The sequence below is a fragment of the Talpa europaea genome, assembly GCF_964194135.1.
Source record: "Talpa europaea genome assembly, chromosome: 12".
Taxonomy (NCBI): domain Eukaryota; kingdom Metazoa; phylum Chordata; class Mammalia; order Eulipotyphla; family Talpidae; genus Talpa; species Talpa europaea.
In genome coordinates, this window is record NC_140079.1 from 5,376,148 (window position 1) to 5,396,675 (window position 20,528).

Here is a 20,528-nt window from a genome sequence, read left to right on the forward strand (position 1 = left end):
TAAGAACATTGGAGTTTGTTCTGGGTTTGTTTTGAGTCTGGTTGTGATTTTTTTGGAATAATCAAAAAGCATGTACAAATCGCTCTACTAGGAAGTGTCCTCTGTTCTCCTGCCACATTTGAGCAAGTTGTCACAGTGCTGGCAGAGCAAGGTGGAGTTCTCGGAGACCTGAGGAACTATTAGAAGTTGGGTGCTCATCAAATTTTTAGAAATCTCATTCTATACATTCACCCCAATGAATGAAGCATTTATTTAGTACCTTCCCCGCTTTGTGCAATGAAAAATACCTCACAACAATAAAAATGTCTTAAGATTTTGTCAGCCAAACTATTTTTGTCTTGTTTTATATGAAGAAATTAGGGCCTCCCCGGTGGCACAGCGGTTGAGCGCTGGGCTGCAAGGCTGCCCGCAACCTCTGCAGTGCCGGTTCGTTCCCCGGACGCCGGCGAGGGTCCCACAAAAAAAAAAAAAAAAAAAAAAAAAGAAAGAAAGAAAGAAAAGAGAAAAGAGAAAAGAAAAAAGAAATTAAGTCCACTGACCCAGGAAAGATTTATCCTGGTAGCTTCTGCAATGTCAACTCCATTTCTGTCATCAACATGTTTTATTCATTCATTTATTCATTCATTCAACAGACATTTACCGAGTGCTCCCTCTATGCCAATTATTGTTTTAAACATTGAGAATAAAATAGTAAGGAAGGCACATTTGCAGCAACATAGATGGAGCTAGAAGGGATTATGCACAGTGAAAGAGGTCAGAAGGAAAAAGAGAAATATTAGATGGATTCACTCATATGTGGAATATAAAGAAACCAAACAAAGAGTCCGGAAAAAGACAAAATTTGCAAGTTGACCATAGGTCTGAGGTATACAGCAGGGGAGGATAGGAAGAGGGGTCAAAACAATTATGAGTCATCAACTTTGGATTCAGCTTCATTCCTGTTTTCCACACTGAGTTGCCTGAAATGTGCCCACCTTCATATGCCCTTCACTCCCCCTCAACCATGGCACTGTAGCTTTACTTTTGGGGTTTTTCATGTTTCTTCAAGATGAGCAGAAGAAGGGCCTCCCTGGTGGCATTGAAGTCTCAGCACTATCAAGCTATCACCAGCCACTGCAGCCTGAGTTCAATCCCGTGCCACGGAGCTACCCACATGGTGCAGCAGACCTCACCTGTCTCCCTGCTGCTCCCCTCAGCAGTGTATCTCAGTCAGTCTCTCTGTTCTGCTCCCCACTCTATCTCTGGGGAATCCTCTCACCCCCTCACCTCTGGCTTACACCCAACACTTGTATGCATAAATGAATAAAATAAATCTTAAAAAGGAACGGTGGGTGGAGGAAATACGGGGTGGATGGGAAACCAGGCCTCTCCTGTGAGTGCTCATAGTCTTGGGTGAGGAGGGAACAACAGTTCTGGGAAGACAATGTCCTGATTCTGTCTCTGCAACCAGGCAAAACTCTTCCCCACGCCTGAAGCCCACTTCCTAGTCGCTCATCTCAGTATCACAGGACTGCAGTTTGTAGCAAATTTTCCTCCGGCCTCAGGAGAAAATGTTGAGGGGGGCGGGGGGGCTCTTGTTCTGCTACTGCTTGCGTGATAACCAGACCAACACTCTGGGGCTCAATTGTGTGGTCCAGGGATCAGCCAGGAAGCAACATATCATCGGATATGTTGGTCTCCTGTGCCAGCCAGGGGCACTGGAGCTTCTGCCCTCCCCAGGTCTGTTTGTCTATCAGGAATGAACCACCATGTTCAAAGCTGCCCTCCCTCTCCTGGCTAAAACATTGTTAAGGAAAAGATCACCCTCAGGGTGAGAAACATGGGTGACCCTGCAGTGCGGAGAGTGGCCTGATGGGAGGGAGCAGGCCAGGCTTGTTCATTCAGTTGTGCTTGGAGGAGAGTTTGCCAGTGGAGAGCTGCTCTGCCATGTCTGGCTTTGCCCCAATCCAATTAGTAGAACTGAAAATGAATCCTGACAGCATTAACTAGGTTTTGTGTTGAAACAAAACTGGAGAGATCAGAGGCACTACTCAAAGTTCTTCAGGTAAACAAAACACCAGGGACTGAGCTCTTTGCTGAGCAAAGACAGCAGTTTCTTTACATACGGGATTCTCCGCAGGAGGGGGGAGAGAGAAAGAGACAAAACTTCAGAGCGGGGTTGGTGGGATAGGAACACGTTACCAATGCAGTAGACATTTGTCTTTATCACCTAATATCAGCAGTGCCATGTCATTACTCTGCCAATTTCCATTTGCTGGGAGAGCCACATGTCTAGCCCTGAATTAAAAGGAGAAAATTACACAGAATTAAATTGCAGCTGGAAAGGGCCTTTGGATAGAAGCCACTTCCGAGGTTCCTGACATGACAGCCTTCTCCTCGCTGTCACCTTCTCACATGGCTTGGCCACATTGTCCCCAGGGGTGGAGGACATTTGCCAGGCTGGACAGCGCACTGGTCTGGACACGTTCGTGAAGACTGGGCTCTGGATTGGTGTGTTTCCAAGTATAGACACTCTTTGGCAGAAGACACACAGTATTTGGACATCTCATGTCCCTGGATGCCTTTAAAGTGCAGTTTCCAGAGGACTTTTGTAAAATCTTAGTTCTTAGTCCCTCCCAAACCTCAGCCCACTCACCACAGCAGAGCCAGGGGCACAGCCCAAGGGCTTCACTAGTTGGGACAAACCGATTTGATTTCACATCTTCTTACTGTATTGTTTATATCAACGCCTGCTAGAATGTTGGTTCCTGGAGGCCAGTTCACCAATGACTCCATTGTATTCCTAGAACAAAGAGTTGACAGGAATAACACAACCACTCTGAACACTACCTCTCCATGCTCACCTCCTCCAAATGCTGCCTTGGTCCCTACCTGTCCCAAGGTCACCTCTGGCCTTGAGACTATAAATGTTTGGGGTTGTTTTATTTTTCATCATGAGTGCAGGGCCTACCTGGTGGCGCAAGGGGTTAAGCACCGCACGATGAAGCAATCCGCAGCCTCTGCAGCACAAGTTCGATCCCTGGATGGCCAGAGAGAAACCCACATGGTGCAGCAAACCTCTCCTGACTCGCCCCTGCTCCCCTCAGCAGTGTATTTCAGTAGATCTGCCTGTTCTGCTCCCCACTCTGTCTCTGGTGAATTCTCTCACCCCCCCACCCCGCATCTCTGGCCTGTATCCCAGCTCTTGTATGCATAAATAAATAAATCTTTTTAAAAAATCATGAGTGCAATATCTTTTTTTCTACACCCTGCCCTTTCATCCCTCTGTCCCTACCTCTGAGGGAATAATTGTAACGGGGGTCCTCAGAAAAGGGGGAGGTCCCAGGTTCCCTGCCCCACCCAAAAGGAGTGTGGAGCTGAGCAGGGAGAGAAGAAGCTGCAGAGGAGACTGAGGAAGGAAGGAAGCAGGAAGGAGCTAGAGGGAGGCCTGGAGGTGGCACATGGAGCCAAGAGACACATGAAGAAACTGCACCTGCCTTTTGGTCGTGGACGGGGTGACACAGATGTGGGTGCGACCCGTGGGGAGGTAACAATGGCGGTTTTTATTTTGATTTCGATTTTTCTCTTTTCCTTCCAAACTGGTTGTTTCTGATCCTTTTCTGTGGGTCCCCACTGGAAGATGGTTTAGACTGTGGCAGGCTTTGGGGCCTTGCTCTGGGCCAATCCCATTTGGATGGACTTTTACGCACAAGGGGGTGGGTAACTTTGGGTGCTTGATTTAGAAAAGATATTCTTTGCCTTTCCTGTATTGTTTCCTAATTATATTAAACTTCCTTCCCATTTAAGTCTCATATGTTTTGTGTTGATGCATCGGATGGCAGAACCTATTTAGAGCAGGCAGGTTTGCGGGGTCCGGGGTGCCCCTCTCCTTGCCCTGTAACATAATGACACAGTGGACTTTGCCCCTGCAGACCCCAGAAAGTCCTCATTGGAGACACCTTTCATGTGTCTTCCTCATCTTGCCAACCTCTGAGTACTGGGGGTTTCGTCTGGAGATTCCGCCCTTCTTCTTCTGTGTTCTAACTCTCTCTCTCTTTGGCAATAGCATTCAGATTTGTGACTTAAAGACTATTTAAATGCTAGGGACATCCACATTTATGTGTACAGGGAGCTCTCCCCTGTATTCCAGAAGAGCTATTCAAGTGTGCACTTGACATTAGCCATTAGCTAAATATTTCTAGAAACCAAAACGCTGATGTTAATCCCCAAATATGGACACAATCTTTCTTACCACAGTTGTTAGCAACACTGTTCTTGCATGTGCCTAAGAGTTTCCTCTCACTTACCATGGTCTTTTATTCCTTTCATTCTCTTGCATCCTATCACCAGTGTTTCAGGAGCCCCTGTTGTCTATACCATCAAAATACATGCAGCTAAGCTCCAGCACCAGCACCATTTCTGCCATGACACAAGGCAACATCAATTTAGAATTATTCAAATACCCCCAAACCTGGACAACCTTGCTTTTGTCTTTGTGTAGGAATATGTTGATCTAATATGCATGACACTACTTACTTGATATTTTCTTTTTTTAAAGATTTATTTATTTATGCATACAAGAGCTGGGGTGCAGACCAGAGGTGTGTGTTGGGCACAGGGAGAGGACTCACCAGAGACAGAGTGGGGAGCAGAACAGGTCGATCTACTGAAACACACTGCTGAGGGGAGCAGCAGGGAGACAGGAGAGGTCTGCTGCGCCATGAGGGTCAGCTCCCTGGCCAGGGATTGAACTCGTGCTTCAGTGGCTGCAGTTTAGTTTCACAGTGCTGAGACTTAACCCCTGGCACCGCCAGGGAAGTCCCTGATATTTTCTTTACTATCCTTCCACTTCATCTCTTTTCTCTTTCAGTCCTGTTGGACCCTTTGTAGATTCCTTATGAATGATGTAGATATTCTCTCCCTGAGCCTCTGCATCTTTCTCTCTCTCTCTCTCTCTCTCTCTCTCTCTCTCTCTCTCTCTGTGTGTGTGTGTGTGTGTCTCTGTCTCTCTCTCTCTTTCTTTCTCTCTCTCTCTCTTCCCCCTCCCATCACTCTTTCTTGTCTAGCAGATTCACAATTCCCCTCACCATCACTAGTCCTCTATTTCAAATTCAGTTTCCTGACTCCTGTGCTCTGTGATATTGAAAATATTAGGTAGCCAACCACCAAACCAACCCTTCACTTGTTAACACTCTCCTAACAGACTTCTTCAGCACTCACAGGTGTTCTAAGTTCATGAGTCCAGGCTGAGTGAAACTCCTATGGTCACCCATATTCCTCAAGGAAACTCTGCCTTTGCCTCTGGTTTCAAGTGCCTAATCTCCTTCTAGCACATTTAGTCATGATTAACTGGAAAGAGTAAGCACATCCTTGCTTATGAATGACAGTTCATAGACACCCACTCACTGGTTATGTCTGAGTTATTTTGATGTTACCTGCTGTGGCACCGCCATCTCATACCAGGTAGGTTCATCACCGAGTCAAGCAGCTGTGTTGGTGTTTCTATGCTCTCCGTTGTTCGTCGCCAGATTCCTCCACACTCCACTGCACTCCTGGGTCCTCGGCACCACGCCATGCCACGCACGCCATGCCACACCGTTTGGCCGAGTGCACATGTGCGGTAGGAGGGCAGTAAAGCCTGAAGCTTTTCCATTTTACTTATCCCACACCTGCAAACTTTATCATTTTTCTAATGTGTATTTCTCTTCATGGTTTGTGGAAAAACTTGTAAACAAGTTGCGCCAACTTGACCCCAACTATATCTTTGGCTACAATTCTTACTGGTCAACTTTTTAAGTGAGTGTGGTTAAGAGGTTAAGAATGACATTAAAATGTCTTGTAAGTTGACTTTCAAATATATCTTAAAAACCTTAGATTCACAAAGTTTATATGGAGAGAGCTAACATGTTGCAAAATAAACTTGTAAACACAATTAAAATATTAGTCATCAAAGGTTTTACATCTTTAAGTAAGCATTAAATGGACACTACCTTCACCCTTCATGCTGTGGTTGAAATATAATGGAATTTACTAAGAGTATGAACAACCCTACACACTATCGCCTTTCAGTAACTTGCCACAGCTAAATTAAAAATGCAAAGCCATAATGTTAGTGGATAGTCCCCCAATATGAAGGAAATAACATTAAAAGTGTTGGACAAAATTGGAAATGGTGTTTATAAAACTATAGAAAGGGAGTAACTGGTCTGTCTGCTTTGATGGCAATCAGAATCTGGGAATAGTGTAGAATCTGTGTTGTGAAATAGAGTGGATAAAAATTAAGATTAAGAAAACATGATGATACTTACCTCTCAGGGGGATACCATGATCACAAAGGTGGTTTTCCCAGGGCTAGGCTTATCCATTGCACTCCAGATGTGCTGACCCCTGCGATTTCCCCAAATGTGGGAAACTCGACTGCATAATTTGTGGTAGTGGGGGACTGCATTCGCGCTCGCCCCTGAAAAAAAAAAGAAAACATATGATGATTTTTGGGGCCTCCCTGGTGGCACAGGGGTTGGAGGCACAGTGCTACTGAGCTATCTGCAGCCACCACAACATGTAGTTTGATCCCCGGCCAGGGAGCTACCCACATGGCACAGCAGACCTCTCCTGTCTCCCCGCTGCTCCCCTCAGCAGTGTATCTCAGTAGATCTGCCTACTGGGAAGTAGTTCTGCTTCCCATTTTGTCTCTGGTGAATCTTCTCACCCCCCCCCCACACCTCTGACCTATACCCCAGTTCTTGTATGCATAAAAAAATAAATCTTTTAAAAAAATTTGATGACTTTTAATAAGAAAGACCCCTGACTTTGTATTCTCACAATACCGTAAGTAAGTTTATATTACCTGGACAACCTGCTGAGGGGAACATCAGGGAGTCAGTATTCTAGAGCATTAATTAGAGATGCATTTGTTTGCAACTTAAAAAAAAAAAAACAGAAGCCTGGAATTAATTAGAAAAGTGTGTGCATGACGCAAAGCATGCGAAAGGGAAGTGGTCAAAATGAGGTGTGGAGAGCTGCATGGCATCCTAGGGTTGGGGATCAGCCAACACCAGTTCCTATCTATAGTCTTTGTCTTGGAGGATTTGCACTGCCTAGGGATCAGCATGGAAAATTGCCTGTATAATGAGGAACTTTGGATATTGCATCCCCAGGGAGGGATAGAGAGATGGTAAAGAGGAGGCTGTGGCCACCTCACCCGAGCTCCTGCCCAGCCAGGAAGCATCACACTTGAAGCTGTTGTCAGACATGATCCTCCTCGCTTGCCTCAGTCTGGCCGCGCGCACCTAGGAGACATCTGCTGCCGTCAAAATCCAGGTGAGATGCTAGGCCTCACTCTCCGGTGATGCCAGCCGGGAAACCAAAATCGCCCAGATTATACCTTGTGAATAATGGCAGGTGGTTGGCTACAGCATCATTGGGTGATTCAGTGAGAATGCAGGCGTGAGATGACCGTGGCCAAGCCCTCCACGGAAGTCCTAATGGCCCGTCCTCCTCTTGGCGTGTCCTGTGTATGTCCGTCCCGGTGACCCAGCTCTCACTGTGCTGCGCTCCTGCTTTCTCTGTGCAAGGGCATATCATTCTCCCTCCAGAGCAGACACCTGCCCCTCCTCAAACATGCTGAGTGTTAGGATGTTTTCTGATGTTTCCTTGGTGAAGGTGAGCAAGGGGCTTGATGTCTCCACCTATCATTCCCATCACCTATTGTTTCTAGACACCCCATAGTGTAGAAGATGCCTGCATTATGCCCGCAGCCACCCTGGAAAGACTTTGAGACAGGAAGTAGAGAGCCAGAGAGACCCAGTGAGCTGCATTTCTTGCGTATCTATTTCTCTTGGTGGAGCTGCAGGACAGTAGCAGTGAAGATAACGCAAGTAGCAGTGAAGATAATGCACCTCACATCCTTAGATAAGTAATAAAAGTGAACATTGTGCCACATGAACCCTGGGTCATTTTTACAAAATAGTAGAATAATATCCATAGAGAAGGCACCTCTTCTGTATTTCCCCTCCATTCCTCTCCCCCCTCCCAGATGCAGACCACTTTGAATGTCAGAGTAGCTGCCACACATGACATTTTATTGTAACTGCATTCATAAAAGTGTGTGTGTGTGCATCTGTGAGAGAGAGAGAGAGAGAGAGAGACAATAAAAACAGGCAACAACATAATATCCATCAGTTAGAATATGGAGAAATAAATTGGGATGCAGGAATATAGTAGAATCCTTTCTTGTAGCTAAAATTAATGGGGCAGAGTAAAAATATATCAACTATAATAAGAGAATTAAGTGAGACATTTAATTGTGAAAGGCATGTAGTGTTTGGCTCTGTTAATATAAGACTTTAAAATGCACTTTTTATGGAATAATAATTGTACTAAACCTACAAGAGGAATGATCAAGTTAGTAGAGTGGTTTCTCCAGGAAGAGAATCATGATGTACAAACACATGTAGTGTTTTCAGTATCCCTTTGTTAATTATTGCAATAAAAAAACTCTGAGTGAGATTGGTGAAATGGATGAATGTCATACTGTGGAATGATGGTAACTAGCCCTTTGTTACTCTCTGTACTTTCAGATGTTTGAATAATCCAAAATGAAAGTAACATACTTCATAGGTTTAAAAAATATTTAAAATATTCTCATGCTATATACATATTGTCATGCAAAATTTGCCCTCTTGGTGCAAGAGAATAGTTGTATTGATTGTATAATTTCATATACGGGAGTCATATATCTGATTCATTTTATTACTTATGTGATTTATTATTTGTGTTGATTCAAACATCTAATTTATTTTATGTATTATTCATACATTAATTTATTTTATTAATTCATTTAATTGCTATAAATGTGATCATATATTCTTGCCTGATGAATACTCGCCTCCTTGATATTTCCTTTCTTCCTTCTGCACATGATCAAGAGTCTGAGCAGGGGTTTCAGCACATAAATGGTCTCTGAAAATGCACTTATGAGACTAGGGACTATATAGCACTTTCATACTTTCTACCTCAACTTGCCGCATACCTATCATCACCATCCTAGGAGTGAAACAGATCAGATGCTATTATTTATGGCAGAAAAAAATAACCCACATTCTGGGGTTCTGTATGGAAAGCATTACAGTGACTCCCTTTATTTCATTATTAGAACATCCCCATAAGATTTTATGGGGTTCCTCACACAAATGAAGACATCAGTCTCCTCACTATAACTGAAGAATTTCTCCCATTCACTGGAGCCTGAATTAAATTCAGAGCACAAATGTACACCAAGGCACAGCCACTTCTGCCACCCCCAAAGACAGGGTCTGGTCGGCAGGGACACTGGTGGTAGGACCTGATGGTGATGGTGTCTTAGAAATCTCTGTCTTCCAAGGAGTAACACATTCTTGACATTCACCATCTGTTTCCATAAGAACCTATGCATTTTCATTCTTTCTCATTACTTGTTTTATTTTTAACATATGCCACCTATCACCTTAGGGCAAGAACTGGTGATGAAAAAGACTTCATAAGTTCATTCTGGTCTTTCGGGAGTTTGAAGGCGTGGAATCATCGTGAAGGAATCAAATCTTTATTTTATTCCAACACTTAGTGCGAGGTCTGAGACAGGGAGCAAGGTCTGAGACAGGGTCCATGCTCTATAGAAATTGGAGCTAAGTGATTAGAGGAAGGAGAACAGGGAAGAGAAGAAGGATAGAAGGAGATAGAAGCAGAGGGGAAGATTTCAATATTTGCATAGATTTACAAAATAAATGAGAATGACGTTTGGTTCTTCTTTCCCCCTAGAACACGGGTTCTCAAATTATCAGTATCAGAATCAGGAAGGAAATTTGCAAAACACACATCGCTGATCTTCATGCCCCAACTTCATCACCACCAAGTCTGGAGTGGGGCCCGGATTCTGTGTTTCTTTTTACACTTAAAAAGGAAGGTTTATTAGGGAAAAGGGAGAAAGAGGTGCCTGCGTACTCACAGCTGGGCAGGAAAGCTGCTGCTCCTGCTTTGCCCAGATTTGGTGTTTCCAACAAGTTAGTTCCCTGATGGTCCAGCAGCTGCCTATGCACAACATGGACCTCAGAAGCCAAAGAGGGGGCTCAGGATTTATTCTCAGAGATTTACAGAAGCTCCAGAACAGAATCCTTCCTTTACAGCCTGTCCATGTGCCTGGCCCTGCCTGGGGAACCTGCTCGTCCCCTGCCTGCCATCTTGCTGTTGCTAAAACCACCCTGTCTGTCTCCCTCTCTGTGTTGGCCTTCCCTGGTGTGTGTTTCAGCCCCATAGTAACTAAGAGGCTTGTGAACATCAAGACAGGGCAAATCCGTTGGCTCAACAGTCTGTAATACAAATTGTTGCCCATTTTTTTTCTTGTATTAAAAATTTGGCAACATTTCTCCAGCCAGCAATGGCTTATGACCTCTGTGGGGCCATCTGTGACCAAGTGAAGTGGCTCAATTGTCTTGAGCACCCAGTCTGGGGTCTGCTCTCCCTGCTCTTTAACTCCCGCCTTCTCCATAGTCGAGGGCATTGCAGCTGCCTGCTCGAACAAGAGACACCCCAATTCTCATGTAAACTTCTCAGGGCATTGAGCTGGTCTTCTCTGACACCCTCACCAATAACATCCTGACATTTTGTTATTAGCCTATTTTGGAGTGTCCCTCTCTCAAATGGTCTCCTTTGTCTTGAGAATACCAAGGGGGAGTTTTTAAAGCTCTTTCCACCTTGAGGTTCGCCTATTAGTTTGTTGCCTTGTTCTATGGAGTAGTTAGTTGTTGGAGTTTTATGTGAGTTTTCAGTGACTGACTCTCCCAAGAAGAGTGTGGTGGCTTTAGTGATGCACGTTGTGGTTTGATGGACCCCTTTATCTATAGTCTAAGAAACAGGGACATAAATAAGCTAATTGTCAGGATGCATTATCTACTGTGGCAGCATCATCTGTTTCAGACTGGGGTTTCTAGAATGACTCAAAGTGACAGAATCCTGGGTGAGTTGAAATGCCTGCTTTTTCCATCTTCAAGTTCTTAAGCATGCAGACAAGACAACATAATGGCTAAGAACATTTCACCTTCTCCTTGGATCGTGCCTCGGCTTCCGTCTAGTTCTGTGATGTTTAACAAAGGATTTCAATTCTCTAAACTCAATTGCTTTGCTCAGATTCCCTAGAAGCAGCCACTGCCACAAGAATTTTAGTTTTATTAATATTTCTGCGTATCATTTTCAGTAGAAGGAAAGTTATAGAGGCAGAGAGGACATGCAAAGGACTTAAGCAAGACTGTGGTTGAATGTCGGTGCTCGAAATGAAATGTTCACTCCCTAATCCCTGAAACTGGTGAGTATGAATGAAAGGATTATTGTACTGCTTTGGAAAAAGACATTGGCAAAGGAGGAGTTTATTCAATATTATCTAGGTTTGGGGGGGAGTAAGTAGAAACACATGTATACTTTTAAGATAGATAGTGGAGAATAGACCAAGAAGAGGAGGAGGCAACGTAGCTGTGGAATCAGAAGTTGAGTTGATTCGATCAGTATTTGATCATTCTGGTTTTACAAGGCTGTCACTGTTTTAAGATGCATCTTTTCATAAAGTCCGGGACATATCTATATACAAGTTATCAGATAAATTAGTTTCCTTTTCACCTCGTTAAAGTTTGAAGTCAATAAATTATTTATCCTGTTTGCTATTCTCATTGAGCCTCTGAGATTAAATCATGTCAGGTTTGTCTCTGACGTATTTATTTTCAATGTTCTCTATTTTTATATGATATATGGTAATATTAGAAAATAGGAAACTTTTGAAGTTTTATTTTTTTAAGATTGATTGATTGATTTATACAAGCACTGGGTACAGTCAGAAGCGCGGGAGGGTGAGAGAATTCACCAGAGCCAGAGCGGGGAGCAGAGCAGGCAGAAGGACGGAAGTACACTGCTGAGGGGAGCAGCGGGCGGCAGGAGAGGTCTGCGCGCCATATGGGACCCTCTTCCGTTGGCCGGGGAGCAGCCGGGGATCGAACCGGCACTGCAGAGGCTGCGGGCAGCTTCACAACCCAGCGCTCAACCGCTGTGCCACCGGGGAGGCCCACTTTTGAAGCTTTAAAAAATATTTTCATTGTTTTTCCGGCTTTATTATGGTATGATGACACATAAAATTATATATTTAATGTGTAAGATGTACTGATTTGACATATATATTTATATATATCCATTGTGAGATGATTATCATAATCAAATTAATTAACTGGAGGGGATTATACCAAGCAAAATAAGTCAGAAAGAGAAAGACAAATACTGGATGATTATACTCATTCGTGAAATATAGAGAACTAAACATAGGGATGGTTAAAACTCAAAACAAATCAAAGCAAATCTAGAATTCTGACCATAGAATTAAGCTACCAGAGGAGGAGGTGGGGTAGAGGCAGAGGGAGGAGAGGTTCAGTAGTCTACAGCAGAGGGTCACAGGTATCCTGGTGGTAGGCGTGGTGGCACACTGAAGAGGTACAAATCTGTACCTCTAAGTCATGTCCAATGTTGCAAACCATTAACTCCATAAAAAATAATACATTGGGGGCCTCCCTGGTGGTGCAAGGGATTAAGCACCGCACTATGAAGCAATCCACAGCCTCTGTTTGCATGAGTTCTATCCCTGGCCAGCCAGGGAGCAACCCACATGGAGCAGCAGACTTCTCCTGACTCATCCACTGCTCCCCTCAGCAGCGTATTTCAGTCAGTCTGCCTGTTCTGTTCCCCATTCTGTCACTGGTGAATCCTCTCACCCTCCTACCCCACATCTCTGGCCTGTACCCCAGCTCTTGCATGTATAAATAAATCTTTAAAATAATAATAATAATAATAATACATTAAGAAATAATTGTACACTGACAAAAATGTGAAAACTAACACATCAATCCTATAGTACTTTTTTTATTTTAATTAGAACACTTAGATACAATCTCGTCACAGATTTCAAGTATAAATAGGATTATTATCAAGCATAATCATGTTTTCCCCCAAAAACTATCAGTCTGGTTCCACTTAGCATAATGTCACCCATGTTCACTCATGTCGTCATGAAAGGCAGAATTTGCTTCCTTTTTACGTGCATGTGTGTGTACCAAACCCTGTTTATCCATTTATCCTTCAGTGGTCACTTCACTTGTTTCTATTGTGAAGGATGTGGGAATAAGAATGCAACTGTGGATAACGCTTTAGGATACTGATTTGGTTTCCTTTACATCAGCACTCATACATACCTCACACCTAGAACTTGTGCTTTTATGTGAGGGGATTCGTAACATAAACTCCTGGCAGGGATTTTCTAGGTCAAAAAGTATGCATGGTTCCCATTTTGGTGGGTTCTGTTTTGCAAAAAGCTGTGCCCATGTAAACTCTCACCAACCACACACAGAAGTGCCTTTTCTTCCTAGTCAACACCAACCAAGGATTGTTCCAGGTTAAAATAGTATTTGTCCGTTCAGAGGCAAGTAAGTTAACCCATTGTTTTATTTTGCAGTTCTTTGTTATTAGTATAAGAGGATAGCATTTCATATATTTCTCAGCAATTTGTCTTCTGACAAATGCCTCATCCAGTCTCTACCTCCTTTGCCTAGATTTCAAATTCCATCTGACAGACGGACTTCTAGCCTCACCCGTGGAACGTGAAGGGGAAATAATAAGTCCCGTCTTACAGACTGTAGGGTGAGAACAAATTTGCTTTTGTTTGTTGTGGGAATAAAGGGGGAATTTAACACCAAGGGTAGAGACACATGTCTTAGGTTTCGTTCCTGTAAAAAGCAGTCTGCGCCTGCCACGCTGTCAAGTGGGAGTCCCTGTCCTTGGAAGTTTTCAGACAGGAACGAGATCTCCTGGCCAATTGCCAGAGACGCCCGAGGCTGTGGAGGGGCAAGGATGCCCTGTAGCATCCGCCATACTCAGGGCGAGGAGTCTGGCCAGGCTCAACTTGACGTTACCAACAATTTAATGAAAAGTTTCCTGAAATGCAATGCTTTGCTCTCACGGCTCAGTATGAACTCGCTGGGCACAGCAGGTCAGGGGTCCCTGCTGGGGTGACTGGTTGGCCAAGATGAGTTCTGACTCCATCCGGCCCTTTCCTCCCCAAACACAAATAATTTTCAAGCTCTGGCTTGAAAGCATCTCCAGAGAGATGTGCAGAGTGGAGGGTGGGCCCTCGGCCCAGGAGGTCAGTTCCACCAGTTCCACCTTCACACCTTGCTGTGGATTAGATTCCCCGAAAATTTTTCATCTATAACCAAAATTTTTGTTGCAAGAAAGTTTCTCCATCCCATAGCTACTGTATTCTCTGTTTCAGAGTTTAACATTTTATTTAATTCCATGTATAAGTGAGGCCATACAATGTGGGTATCTATTTTTTTTCTTTATTTCTACACTTTTATTAGTTCAAGCATGTTATATAAATGGAGTCATACATTATGCAACCTTTAGGGACCAGCTTTTTTCTCTCTGCATTATTCTCTGGAGATTCATCCAAGTTGTTACATATATCAATAATTCATTCATCCTTATTGCAGGGTAGTATTTCACCATGACGTGATTGTGCCACACTTTGTTGAACCGTTACCCATTGATGGATCACTAGGTTGTTTCCAGCTTTTGACTGGAAACATCGTAGCGACTGTGAACATTCGTGCAGAGCTTCCATGGGAATACAAATTTCATCTCTCTGGGATAATTGCAGATAACATTTATCTCTGGGATAAACAACTTCTGTGTTGTTTGATGGTTGTATGTCTGGTTTCATGAAACTTACTTTGGGCTTCTATGTCTGACTTACTGTGCTTGGCATGGTGTCCTCCAGGTGCTTCCATGATGTGCAAATGGTTGGATTTTCTTCTTTTTCATGGCTCTATAATATTCCATGTCATATCTATCTGTCTATCTTTACATATATGTGTGTGTGTATATATATATATATATATATTATATATTTATCTCACAATTTCTCTATCTGTTCCCCATTTATAGACAACTTAGGTTGCTTCTATAGCTACCTATTGTAAAAAATACTGTAGTGAATGTGGAAAGTCAGATGTTTGAGATACTGAGTTCATTTTCCTCAGATATATACCCAGATGTTGGATTTCTGAATCACATAGTAGGATTTTCTATATTTTTTATTTTTTTTTAGTTTTTATTTTTTTTTAGATTTATTTATTTATTTATTATTTATACAAGCACTGGGTACAGTCAGAAGCGTGGGAGGGTGAGAGAATTCACCAGAGCCAGAGTGGGGAGCAGAGCAGGCAGAAGGACCAAAGTACACTGCTGAGGGGAGCAGCGGGTGGCAGGAGAGGTCTGTGCGCCATGTGGGACCCTCCTCCGGTGGCCGGGGAGCAGCCGGGGATCAAACTGGCACTGCAGAGGCTGCGGACAGCTTTGCAACCCAGCGCTCAACTGCTGCGCCACCAGGGAGGCCCTTTTTATTTTTTTAATTACTTAATGTTTTCCTTCATGACATCTGTAATTATTCATGTTAAGTTGTCATTTTTGTTTCCTCTTTATATCTTCTTTGATTTGAGCAAAATTTCTTTATTTCTGCATTACTTCTATTACCAGTTTAGAGGTTACACATCTATATACATTATTTTAATGGTCACAACTAATCTGGTGTAATCATGTGGCTAATTACATAGAACTCCAACACACTCAATATTTTTTATTCTGCAATTAAACACTAGAGACAACACATTTAGTGTAATTTCCCATCTTTGCAGCTGTTGCTTTGTGTTTCAGCCTTTCTACACAGTCTCATTATTATTACTATGCATTTTAAACTCAGTAATTTGTTTGTATTTTTTCCACATCTACACCAATTTGTAGGAGAGCTGTTGCTACTTGGCTGTCCCTCCTATGTGTATGTAATCTGCTTTACCTTTGATTAAATATTTAGTAGATTTACAGAAATAGCTTAAAAATAGAGATGTATAATCTCTCGATGATCGTTTGGTGAGAGGACAAAAGAAGCTCCACTATTTAACCATGACATGTGTTATTATAAACATCTTACCTATGGTTCAACATGCATCACATAAAATGACATCACAATCAGCTCAGGTGGGGAATTGGTTGTAATATCATCTGATCTTCCTGAATATTCTGCACTGTGTTCATAGAACTCCTTTTTATTAATTCCAGAGGAACCATGCCCATGGAACCGCAGAACCAAACCAACGCATTAGAATTCATCCTCCTGGGACTTACGGAAAATCCAGACCAGGAGACTCTGCTCTACATTCTGTTCCTCCTCATGTACATGGTCACAGTGGTGGGGAACCTGCTGATCATCGTGGTCATCAGCTTAGACGCCCACCTCCACACCCCCATGTACTTCTTCCTGGCCAATCTCTCCTTGGTGGATTTCTGCCTGGCCACCAACACCGTCCCCAAGATGCTGGTAAACATCCAAATTGGGAGCAAGTCCATCTCCTACCCTTGCTGTCTGACCCAAATGTACTTCTTCCACTTCTTTGGCATCATGGACAGCGTCCTGATCGCCGTGATGGCCTACGACAGGTTCGTGGCCATCTGCCACCCCCTCCACTACAGCACCATCATGAGCCCGCGCCTGTGCAGCCTGCTGGTCGGCGGCCCCTGGGTGTTCTCCTGCTTCATCTCCCTCACCCACATCCTCCTGATGGCCCGGCTGGTCTTTTGTGGCAACAACGTGCTCCCGCACTACTTCTGTGACCTCACGCCCCTGCTCAGGCTGTCCTGTACAGACACCACCGTGAACCAGGTCTTCGTGCTGGTGGTGGCCGGCCTGGTGATCGCCACGCCCTTCGTCTGCATCTTGGCCTCCTACGCCCGCATCATCGTGGCCATCATGCAGGTCCCCTCTGCGGGCGGCAGGAAGAAAGCCTTCTCCACCTGCAGCTCCCACCTGTCCGTGGTTGCCCTGTTCTTTGGGACCACCATCGGGGTCTACCTGTGTCCGTCGTCTGTCCGCACCGCCGTCAAGGAGAAAGCCTCTGCTGTGATGTACACGGCCGTCACCCCCATGCTGAACCCCTTCATCTACAGCCTGAGGAACAGAGACCTGAAGGGGGCCCTCAGGAAGCTTGTCAGCAGGAAAGTCACTGCATCGTCCTGATGGCCAGGACACCAGCGAGTTTCCAGGGAGGAGCTGGAAGCATCTGGGTTCCTGGGAAAAACTCTGACCTGGCCTAGGAGGGTGGGTGCTTGGAACTCTGAACTGAAGAAGTTTAGGAGGAAATATCAAGGTGGACATGGATCTATTTCTTCAATTAGTATGACCATTGAGCATCCTTTTGGGTATGTCTCCTACTGTCTTCTAGAAAGATCAGTGTAGCCCTGCCTGATTGCATTTACCCTGGTGCAGAATCCACTTAGCTCTGTACAAACACTTTTGCTAGACTTGGTAGTAGGTAGTGGCCATAGCCTGGTAAGCAAGAGAGACAAGATTCTAATAGTTTGGAGTTTGGAGTTGAATACAAGAGAAAACAATGGACACTTAATCATATTAGAGCTGAATAGGAACACGGGGAAGGGGAAGGTTCAATAGGAACACTTGACAGTGTGTGGAAGCAAGAACAGGCAAGGAAGATGTCTTGAGAGGTGTGGCGCAAAGAATAAGATGCCAAGGTTGTGATATGAGGGCAAAGAGGACAGAGTGTCCGTCTCAAACAAAGAAATTAGCATGTATGAAGGTGAGAGATCAAGATTTTTTAAAAGGATGCATTTGTGAAGTGAGAATTCCAGTGGGTGACAGGGAGCATGCCAGGTCAAGAAGAGCTTTAGGACCAACCCAAGTATGTGGCTTTTCCTTAAAGAACCAGGCAGTTAATTTGACCTCTGGGGGCCAAAGTCAGGAGCCATGTGGATGACATGCATGATTCCAACCCTGCCCTGTCTCCTGGGGAGATGGGTGGTTAGGGGCATGTTATAGAAGGTACAAGGGTGGAAGAGTCAGACCCTACAGTACAGGGGCGGAGAAGCCACCGCCTGATGGCACGTGTCTTGATGGGTCTCTACACTAGAAGGAGGCTGATCCTGTCTCGTCACCATCTGGGCCTAGGAATGCACTCAAGCAGTGACACTGCTCATAACAAAAAAGAGGAACAAGTGATCGTGGCTTTTCTTGTGTCATCTTATTATGTTGCTTTGATTGTCTCATTTCATCATTTAAAGTCCTGATGAAGAGCTCTCATGACCACACTGGTGTCTCTTTTTCTTCCCCTTTTCCTAATAAACATGTCCTTTTAAAATGTGAAAAAATAAATAAAAATAAAGTCCTCGTGGAAGCAATAAATTAAACATATGCCTACTGCAGGGGAACCCTGATGTTCACATGGGGATGGACAGTGAAAATGAAATGAATTGTGACTCTGAAGAGGCCAAAGATTTTCAAAAGGTGCTGAGGAGCTGATGTCATCTCAAGCCGAATGGCTCTGAATAATTACATGTAGTTTGCTTTTGTTACTTTCATTCCAAGAGAATAAATTAGATGTTCTCAGCTAAACAAAGATGCTTCCAGATTTGACCCTTTTCATGTTAGTAGGCTGATGGTGGCTAATGTGATGAATAAAATGCAGAATTTAAAAATTTTGGTGAATAATCTGATTAATAAACTGTTGGAGTTTCCTGTGGTGCTGGTTGGGGATTTGAAGGAATAAGCAAAACTCAGGTGAATGGAGAACCACAAATCCCTCTTCTCAAGGTGCCATCCAATCTTCTCTAGGATACACGCAAGTAGTCACAGTGCTTGTTGGAGAGAGTTGGAATTTCTGAATTTGGGACTTATCAGAACTTGGCAACTCTGAGAATTTCGTGAAAACTGTTTTCGGTATCCAGTGTGAGCTAAAGAACTGAGTTAGCTGCCCGCCTATCCTCTGCAACGAGAGATACCTCACAGCAATAAAAATCTCTTAAAATTCTGTCAGTGCTTCTCTGTCTTATTTTGTGTTGAATTAAGGTGGCATGGCCTCCCTGGTGGTGCAGGGGTTAAAGTCTCAGTGCTATCAAGCTAACGCCAACCACTGAGGCATGAGTTTGATCCCCGGGCAGGGAGCTACCCACATGGCATGGCAGACCTTTCCTGTCTCCCCACTGCTCCCCTCAGCAGTGTATTTCAGTCAGTCTGCCTGTTCTGTTCCCCACTCTGTCTCTGGTGAATCCTCTAACCCCTGCATCTCTCACCTATGCCCTAGTTCTTGTATGCATAATTAAATAAATCTTTAAAAAAAAAAAAAGAAAGAAATTAAGGTTACAACTCCAGGGGGAATTGGTTCAGGTAGCCCTTGTAATATCAACTTCTGACACTTGTTGTACCAGAACTATGGAACATTCATTCATTCACTCAACACATATTTACCAAGTCCCTACTCTGCCAGTTTTTACTCTAAGCATTAAGAATAGAGAAGTAAACAAGAGAGAAAATAGCTCTTCCTTGTGATTACAAAGGTCTAAAATGAGGAAATTTTTGGCAGGTTAAACTTTCAGGTTTTTTTTTTTTTTTATTGACTTATAACCTGTGTATGACTCAGAATCGTGGGGCCACAGGGACATCATGGGGCCATAGGGACATCATGGGGCCATAGAACAGCGCCACCAAGGCACCATGGTCCTCCCCACGGCCCCCTGGCCTTCTCCCCACTTCACTATTTTACAGTTATATTTCTAGGGTTTATTTTTGGCTTGGTTTTGTCTAATAGTTTGTTTCTCTACATTCCACATTTGAGTGGAACCAACCAGTATTTGTCTTTCTCCTTCTAACTAATTTCACTTAGCACAATCCCCTCCAGTTTCATTCCTGTTGTTGAAAATGGCAGGAGTTCGTGTTTATATAAATAAAACTAGCTATTGTGTGTAGATCACGTCTCCTTAGCCCACTCTGGTGTTGGGCACTTGGGCTGTTTCTGTAACTTGCAAACTTGGCCACTGTAACGGGTGTGGTGAACATGAGTCCACAGATCCCTTCAAGTTCATGGTTTTGCCTCTTCAGAGAAGTATCTAGGACTGGAATTGCTGGTCATATGGTAGATCTATTACGAGAAACCTCATACTGCTTGCCATGGAGGCTGGACCAGTCTGAGTTTGAGAGTGGAACTTTCTGTATCGCGATATCCAACCAGTCCCTCACATAGCAGCATAGTGAGTAACAGAGCCTTTCCTGGAGATGAGGAAGACCTGGGCACAGTTAAGCAAAGCACATGGTGCCAGGGAACTCAGGGACAAGCGGAGCCGGAGTCTGTCCTGGGAGGGGACTGTGTCGCCAGTGAAGGGCAGAACTGGGCCTTGGAAAGTAACACTGACACTGCAATGGCCTGGAAGGCCCCCGGTGGGGGGGGGGGTGCTAGAATCCCAGAAACATAGGTCAGCTGACGAGGCCTGCTTCCCGACCGTGCCATCACCCAGGGACACGCAGGTCTCAGGCACCATTCATGAGTCACTTAATGATTTGGTCAATGATGGCCGATTGCCTCGCTGAGCTGAAGTTCCAGCAGTCAGTCCTGCTCGTTTCTGTGTCCCCAGTGCCCAGAAAGCCTGGA

At 44.2% G+C, this 20,528-nt stretch overlaps 2 protein-coding genes across 2 annotated transcripts in view; both read left to right on the forward strand.

The window, feature by feature from the left end:
• LOC311182543 (olfactory receptor 7G3-like) overlaps window positions 1-20,528 on the forward strand; it is a gene marked incomplete at both ends in the record, with an annotated part of 735,701 nt that overhangs the window by 220,034 nt on the left and 495,139 nt on the right. The gene's annotated exons all lie outside the window — the stretch shown is intronic.
• Window positions 16,163-17,110, forward strand: LOC311182539 (olfactory receptor 1M1-like; the record flags this gene model as incomplete). The annotated part of the gene is made up of 1 exon (XM_084251407.1): window positions 16,163-17,110. One exon carries the CDS (start codon window positions 16,163-16,165, stop codon window positions 17,108-17,110), a length of 948 nt encoding a protein of 315 aa, XP_084107533.1.